The sequence below is a fragment of the Stegodyphus dumicola genome, chromosome 4, assembly GCF_044657685.1.
Source record: "Stegodyphus dumicola isolate Sdum_Otavi_A_Nest chromosome 4, ASM4465768v1".
Classification (NCBI taxonomy): Eukaryota; Metazoa; Arthropoda; class Arachnida; order Araneae; family Eresidae; genus Stegodyphus; species Stegodyphus dumicola.
This window is the reverse complement of record NC_140771.1, coordinates 198,044,622-198,053,853: the sequence shown is the minus strand read 5'-3', so window position 1 is coordinate 198,053,853 and position 9,232 is coordinate 198,044,622. Positions and strand designations below refer to the sequence as shown.

The 9,232-nt window shown below is 33.4% G+C and overlaps 1 protein-coding gene across 1 annotated transcript in view; it reads left to right on the top strand.

Moving 5' to 3' along the window:
• Window positions 1-734: 734 nt before the first annotated feature.
• Window positions 735-9,232, top strand: part of LOC146997793 (uncharacterized) — an 80,221-nt gene continuing 71,723 nt past the window's right edge. Inside the window, exon 1 of the mRNA XM_085814222.1 lies at window positions 735-822. Coding sequence (XP_085670348.1) covers window positions 735-822 — 88 coding nt within the window. The remainder of the gene's footprint in view (window positions 823-9,232) is intronic.

Below are 9,232 nucleotides of genomic sequence, written 5' to 3'. Positions count from 1 at the left end.
CTTTCTTCAACTGCGGAGTGGACTATGCCGGTCCTATTTCAATCAAATTCAACAAGGGTCGTGGAGCAAAATCAACCAAGGGTTACATTGCTCTATTTATTTGTCTCGCTACTAAGGCACTACATATCGAGGCAGTGAGCGATTTAACCGCTGATGCATTTTTAGCTGCTTTGCGTCGCTTCAGTGCTAGACGAGGAGCTCCAAGTCACATTTACAGCGACAATGCAACAAACTTCGTTGGGGCTAATCGAAAACTCAGCGAAATACAACGATTGTGGGCCTCACTTCCGAAGAACGGAGCCGTTGCTCATCATTTAACTCAAGCATCAATAGAATGGCACTTTATACCTCCAGCATCTCCTCATTTCGGAGGAATTTGGGAGGCCGCAATTAAATCAACCAAATATCACTGTAAAAGAGTAATAGGTGAAACGCTACTTACTTTCGAAGAATTGACAACTCTATTGGCTCAGATAGAAGCCATTTTAAATTCTCGTCCGTTATGTAGTGTAAACAATACTGACATTGATTGCATTAATATTCTCACTCCTTCACATTTTCTTACAGGAGACGTGATCCTATCCCCTCCTGAACTACCTCTTACTAGTCCTGCTAATATACGGAATAGGTGGGATCTCCTTCAAAAGATGCGCAAGGACTTCTGAAAATCATGGACCAAAGCATATCTATCTTCTCTTCAAACCAGAAAGAAATGGAAGGACACTTAGTCGAATATGAAAATTGGAGACATCGTCCTGTTACTAGATGATGGTCATCTTCCAGGTTCTTGGCCACTAGGACAAGTGGTCGAACTTCATCATGGTACTGACGGACTAGTTCGTGTGGCCACGGTTAAAACTAAAAACTCTGTTTTCAAAAGAAACATTCATAAATTAGCACCTTTGCCCATAAATCAGGACTAATGCCTGATAGGGTGGGAGTATGTTCCGGTGCACCGGAACAGAACAACTCAAACTGACTCTTTCGCTTTTGGAACTATGCCAAAGAACATTCTTAATTCAGTTGAATATTCAGACTCAGACGAACGCATACGCAAGGCAGCTGGAATGCTGTCTATTCTTCACTATTTTTGTTCTGTTCTCGTATTTTAAGTTTTATATGTCATTTTCTTGTTTATACTTGTATTGTGCAATTGTTTAATAATAGTTTTGTGTTTAAAACGAGGATGTATATCGAGTTCATTAACTTTACATCGCAACAGGCAGGTAGAGATACACCTTGATGACCGAGAAAAGACGAAATTTAGGACTGTACGGATGCAGAAAAATTGTCGACAGTTAATGATTGGAGACCCTCCGAAAATGTCCATCAGATGAGAAGTTTATGGGGGCTTTGAAACCACTATAAAAATTTATGAAGGACTTTTCTTCTATTGCAAGACACCTTCACAAATTGACAAAGAGCAAACAAAAATTCTTGTGAAGAAAAGAATGTGAGGATGCATATTAATAGCATATGGTTATGGACTGCATGTGGTATCATAAAAGTCAAGCTGCAAAACTTAACAACATTTAATATCTTTCAAGCATAATACTGCCGCTTAAACGGGCAAAAGAGGAAGTAAAGATTACAATTAACAATTGACTGCCGCTTTGACTGGGCAGAGGAAAAGAGATTCGGTGTCGACCGAGTGCATGCCTATCGCATACTGATTAGTACTGGGTTCTCGCCAATGACATTACGTGGTGCTGCAAACGTTACGCCAGTACACATAGAGAAAAATATTATAACCAAGACGGAACAATGCATTTAACAAACTGAAGGAGGCTTTAACATCTGCGACAATCCTGATTTATCTTCAGCTCTTAGGTAGTAAATGATGTGGATTCTTGACACGGATGTGAGCAATAAGAGGCTCTCCGAAGTGTTGTCCTTAGAAATAAATGGTTGAGAACGTGTCGTGGCATATTGGGGCAAATGTCTGTCTAAACTGGAGAGAAATTACTTTGCCACCAGAAAAGATTTTCTCGCTTTAGATAGAGCCACGACACCTTTACATCCCCAGGCAGACGGCATGGTAGAGAGGTTTAATCGAACCATCATTAATAGCCTCTCGTTGATGTTTCCAGAAACCAACAGGACTGGAAGAAGAAGTTACCTCTGTTTTTACTGGCTTACGCAGTGCTGTCCACGATACTACCGGCTATTCCCCTTTCCAGACGCTCTTCGGGCGTGACTTTCGTTCTCTTGTTTGGTCGCCCTGCGGATGCGTCGTCATCGCCTGAGGAGTACATCCAAGATCTCCAGGCACGGTTTGAAGAGATGCACGATTTTGCATGAAAGCGAGTTAACGTGGCAACGGAAAAATGAAGACCCGATGCGACACGAGAACTACAAGACTTTGATTCAAGGAAGATGTGTGATTATGGAGTCCGACTCAACGGAACGGATTCTCTCCTGAACTGCAATCACCCTGGGATGATCCTTACAGAGTCCTAAATGGCGAAACGACTTCGTAGTTCGGATTCATAAGTCATCAAATTCCAAGTTTAAAGTCGTTCATTACGATAGGCGAACCCCTTTGCTATGGCCATAGTATATAGTCCCCATGGTGCATATAATGTAAATAGAATACTAAGCCTATGTTCCTATTTATATCTAAATCTGTAAATGTATGCATTTATTTACTGGTTTAGTATTTGATTTGTATTAAAAGTATTGCATTGATTTGCCTTTGTTGTAAATATGCCTTTTCTTCCAGGGATTGTACTGCCCGAAACGTGGAGTCCTTGGGAAGGAGAAAATATGACAGATTGTTATTTCCTTGTATGTAGTAAAAGAAGTATTGTACCTTCGAAATTTCGGTTATTTCGACGAAAATATCCATTTCGATCGCTCTTGATTACATTTAAACGATGTTTTGGGGTGACATCTGTACGTACGGACAGAATAAAGTACTTTTTCTCAAAACGGGTTAAAATTGATTTAAAGTAGATTCGAAAGAGTTTTCTTTTTTTTTTCTTCTTTTTTTCTTTTCTTCTTCTTCTTCTTCTTTTTTTTTTTTTTTTTCGTGAGGTGTGTACGTATGTATGTATCTTTCGTAACTCGGAAACGAGTAGCTTTAGAAAGCTGAAATTTTGTGTACAGGACTACTATTAGATGCAGTTGTGCATAACCCTTTTTGTTTGCAATCAACAGCACCAAAAGTATATAAATGTTTATATACCCAATCTGTTGCCCGCCTCGGTGAGCTCACATTTTTTATCTTAATATGCTGGTAAATTGTGCATTTTTTGCTTTAAAAGTCATTGAATTATGTTGTTCTTTGTTCCGGTTAAGGTTTTTATATCATTAGTTTATCTGCATGAAATATTTGTAGAATTATTAATAATTTAAAAGTTCTTTACGTGCCACTAAGCCCAACTAAACCGCTATTTGTTTACATTTGAAAACTTTTAGTAGAACAATCAATTAAGTCAGTTTGTGCACTAACTTCAGTGTTTTTTCGCCGGGTGTACCAAAAGTAAACTTCAGCTTTGTGCACTGAAAAAGTTGCGCGCTGGTCGAATTGCTTCTTTTGCGTAGAAACTCAAATTTTAATTATAAAAAAGTTTTTAAACTCCTTTTAACATGGTGATTAGTATTTTTCTGTATTTTACAATTCTTAATGAAGTTATTTTGAGGTTTTTATGTACTTTTGCCTTGCTGTGAATTGAGAAATGAATTGATTGAATGAGAAATGTATTTCTAATGAAACTCGAAGAAATAAGTTTAAATGAAATGCAGCAAAAAATGTTCACAATTTAAAAGGCCGTACAAGGAAATCATGTGGTATCCACATCGGATTTTTTAAAATTGAGTTGAGAATAAGAACACTGCAGATTTATTTTATGTTACAATATCACGGCTATCGATGCAGAGTGAGGATCAATAATACAAAAAAGGACTTTATCTTTTTTAAAAATATTTGCTCAAGGCTTAAGAAGTTCCTTAAATTTTATATGCAGTAGAAATTGAAAGTTTGTTTCTTATCATAAATTGTTTTGCTGGCAAAACAAGAGCAAACTGTAAACTGTTTCTTTCAATTCTGTCTCTGCTTTTACCAGCACTTTTTCTGGAAGTTGAAGATTTGCTTGATAAATATTTTGGGCAGTCAGGCAGTTGTAAAGGTAAAGCATCATTTCGAAATTTTGGACGAACCAAATTTATTTTTATAGAAGTTTTTTTTTAATTTTTTTTATCAAGATTTTCGATTACTCTCTGAATGTCTGGTAAAGGCAATATTTTTCCCAAATTAAGAATGAAAACAAATTCAGTGTCTACTGTTTTAGATTCACAATGAAAACACAATGGATTGCGTAAAACGAAAACGCAGTTTTAAAGCAAGGCCTTTCTATTCAGGAATAAATTTACGGAACTGAAAAAGGCTTTTTAAAAGCTGAATTCCAGCTATATACTGAATTCTGCTGTATACCTTTAACCTTAACCAAAATGTTGTACTTCAATTAATAATATATTTCATTACAAATTTAAATAAATGGTTCTGCATTGACGACTAACTTTAATCATATTTGTTAGCACATAATTAATAATTTCAGATTTTTCAAGAGAATTCAAAAAATAGAAGTTTAATAATATCAAGCATGAAATCAAGCCAAATATTTTTATTGGCGAGAGATGTATAATTTTTTAAAATACACGCATTAGAGCATCTTACCAAAACCAACTTCTATCGCAAAGTCACCATTTTACCATAACAAAAAGAAAAATTCAAATTCGCATACATTTTCTGTCTGATATCAAGCCAGTTACTTGCAAAACGTTTTTGTTGGTAACACTTTGATATTCAAATATATTGATAGTTAATTATTAAATTTTCAGGCTGACATTTATTTAAAATTATTCTAACATTTTAAATTATTGATTAAATAACTTACTTTAAACTAAATATAGACAAATTATAAAAACTTTCCAAATTTTCAGAGAAAATTTTTCAAGTGAAAAAAAATATGAGAATAAATGATGAAAACCCAGTCTTTTGTCTTATTTATTAAATTTTTTTCGACGTTTAAATAAATTACATGTATTTGTATGTAAATAATTATAAACTTCTTTATTTCTTACAAAGCTTGACACTTGATAGTGTTGCGATTCTGTTAAAGTTTGTAGGTTTGAAGATAAATTACTAGAAATCATCTTTATCATGGATTATAGATGCTCATCGGTCATTTGGTTGTTTTCTTATTAATTTTCAACTGCGAAAAACTCTGTTCGCATATAAATATGTTCCCACAAACAAAATGATTATAAAAATTTCATAACTGAGCTTATTTATTTTTTAATACATGTATGAATGAATATTAATAAAATCTGCATCTTCAGATCTTTGAATATGTTTTATATCACACTGTAAATTAATTATATTATATAATATGAATAACGCACCAGAAAATCTCTTTGAAGTCCGAGTTTACAATGAATATGAATAACGCACCAGAAAATCTATTTATAGATTTTCTGGTGCGTTATTCATATTCATTGTAAACTCGGACTTCAAATACTAAAATCTTGGAATCTTTGGAACACCGTATTTGCAATAACCACAAAGTTGAAATATATTCCTGAACCGCATAAAAATTGCTGATGGGCCGCCAGTTTTAGACACTGGATTATAGTGCTAAAGACTGGAAATCGTCAAGAATGTGTGTATGTTGCAAGCACTTCACTCCAGTGATTATAATTTGCTACGTTAGTATATTTCATATTTTCATTTTAATGTTTAAATTTTTAATTTCATAGTTTGTAAGTCTTTTCATTAGAAGATTATAAATTCATTCCATGGAAAATTTATAAGATATTAATGACAGTTTTAAAGGTCATATTGTGTTAGGACCCCTCTTTTTAATACATTTATGCGAATTTAAAAAACTACATTTAAAAAACATGCCATAGGCACTGTGTTGTCATTACAATCAGAACATTTTATGAGGCTGACTGAGAATTAATGTCAAATTACAAATTAAAATAATATATAAGCATATAATATACACCATAAAAACATATCGGAGATTTTCAGTGATATAAGGCTTTATTGTGTGAAATATTACACTCGAGATTTGTGTAGAAAAGCCAATATTTCAGACATACAAGAAGTGTAGTGGTATAAAATTTTAAACAGTATTTTCCCAGTTTATGAAAATCTGCAGTATTTTTCTCATTATGGTATCACTCCTTACAACAAGAGTTAAATAAAGTACTGTAGCCTTGGCTACTAATGTATAAAATTAATTTATGATTAGGAACAGCATGAATTATAAAAAAAATAGCAAAGTTTATTGCATTTTATTTTTCAGCTATCGAAGTGCGACACTACTAGCAACGTTTGAAAACCAAAACCAAACAATCATGAATCAGAACTAGTTGCCATTCAGCAAAAAGAAATTTAAATATAAATATGAACTACTTGTTGCCATTCAGCATAAAAGAAATATAAATATGAATATTAACAAAATATTATAGTTAATTTTATAAAATAATTAAACACATGAACAAATATATGAAATAAAAAAAATAATTATTTCTCATGCAATACTTGGGCCACTACAGTATGCACAACTCTTAGTTCCTGTGTATTCGACTGTCGCAGACGACGCAGCGCCATCTATTGGTCATCAGAATCGCTAGTTATTGACATAGAACGAGCCCAGTAAAATCAAATCAGACCTTTAAATTGAGGAGGAACTTTCTCTAAATGGTGTTTTAACTTGGAACTCAAAAGAAAAAAAAGGGAGGGGAGGAAGATTGTATGTATGACCAAAAGCAACGCAACTGTGTCTGCTGTATACCTTTAACATATTTGGATCACTGTCTTCCATCTACAGAAATTTAAGATAGTTCCTGTCACTTTTAAAAATACAAGTTTGTGAAAGGGCTTGTCTCGTATGTGCTGTAAATTCTTCCATGCTAAAACGAGCTAGAATCGCTGGAATGAGTTTCATGAAATTCGACCTGTTGCAAGATATTGATTCAGAGATGCTGAGTTTTTAATATGCGCAGATACATCAAATGCAGGCCTAATATCCGCTGAGTTTTTAACTACTGCTCAATGAGGTGAGAAATGAGTCATTATGTTAACTTCTTTCAATTCTTTGATTATGCCATCCTTTAATCGCATTAGTCAGAGTTCTTGATAGATTCTAAAGTAATTAGCTGCATTCAGTCTCTTAATGGTAGCGCACAATTTTCTTCCGACTGTCTTTACCTTCAGGGAGCGTGGGATGGAATTTAAGACAAGGTGACGTTACTTGGTACCTTTCCTTCGTCATTAACTTTGAGACTACACTGAAAATGTCCACGTGCGGCTTCCTGCAATTCCACAGCAATTCGGTTTTCATCTGTATCTACAATATCTATGTGCTCTAAACTCCACATGCCTGGGAATAGTAGATATTGAGTACAAATATGATCAACAAATAAGATTCAGATACTTTGGATACCTATGGAATCTTTTCCATAAGCATCCAACCTAAATGAGTACCTACAGCAACGGACTCGAAGGATAAATTTTGTACTTTCTAATTTAAGAGTTTGCCAGTCACATCTGCTTCAATAAGTTGATCAGTTTCAGAATCAGCTTCATGTGAGGCTGATAAATAATAAAAGCATTGCATAATAAAGTTTTGTTACTTTAGAAATGGAGTCTGCATTTTTAACAATTGTATATGTTTGTACTAAAATTTTTGTAAACATTATGCCTGCATTGCTTTGTGAAACTGATCTTACAGTTACAGAATTATTGGACACTTCAATATCCTCAGCATTAAAATTTAACAATTGTGGTCTTTGTATCCAAATCAGTTCTTAGTGCACAAAATTTAAAATTCTAGATATACTTAATTTCACGTCCTCTTCCAGAAAAGGTGCAAGTTATATTAGATTACAAACTCTGAGAAACTGCGCATCACGTTCTTTGATTTGATAAATTTTTAAAGTAAATATATTAATGATGATGCTTGTACTCAAGTGATACTTCAAATGTATTTAAAGGTGCTAAAGAAAGATAAGTGGAAAATTCTTTGAAGCAAAGGCAGGCAAGAAGCAGTTATAAAACTATGAATAAGATTTAATAAATATTACGTTATGAACCTTCCCTAAACCACAGTTGCCTTCATTCTTATATACGGATACATCAGAATGTTTCTAGGATTTACAATTCGAAAGGGGCATATGGAAGCTTATTGTCTTTTTACCTAGAGAATTATTGGAAATAGTACATCTTTCTGTACAACATTTGAGTTGTACAGAACATTTCTTAGAAGGTCAACATTTTATGATTTATACAGATCACAAACCACTAACATTTATGTTCAAGGGAAAAAATTAAAAAAGTCTCCAAGATTGTTATGTCAACTTAATTATATTATATTCCGGAATTTACACTACGTTAACGGGAAAGATAAAACGGTGGCTGATGCTTCCTTTTAAAATGAAGAGATGACTACAATTGATTATGAGAAAATAGGTCGATGTCAAGAAGATGGTAAAGAACTCATAAGCTTGCGTAATAAAAATAAATCGTTTAGGTTCCAAAAATGTATACTTTCACCTAGAGCAGCGGTTCTCGACCTTTTGACTAACGCGTACTATCTGAACAAAAATTGAAAAACTTTACTACCACCACTACATTTTACAATGAATATTTTTAATTTTTTCAATAAAAACATTAAAAAAACATTTTGCCATTTGCACATCCTATTGGCTATTTGTATTAAATATGCACACGTAAAAGTATTAGACTGAAAATTGGTTACCATTTTAATTATCATTAAGTTATAATACTTTAATTCTGAAATTTAGCGTGAAATTTGGGCCTGTTTAAACAGGATCAATTTCTTTATGTCTTATTTCACTTAGCTTTAACCATAAATTAGAATCCACTTTTAATATCCTTCTGTATTTATTTTCGAAATATAACATGGAAGAAAATCTTTGTTAACAAAAGTAGGTTGTGCAAAAAGGCAATAAAAATTCAATACCTTTATTTAAAATGCCTTTAAATTCTCTTTTTAGGTTCAGCCAAAATTTAACAAGTGTGTTATTTTTGAAATTTTCAATTAGAAATCGATCACAGGAAATTTCTACCAATTGTTCTTTTTCTTTAGGGGATTTTTGAATTTAATAGTTAATAATAGTTTGTTTCTTTGCGTACTACCTATTTTACTCTTGCGTACCACCGGTTGAGAATCGCTGATCTAGAGAAATATTGCGGCAT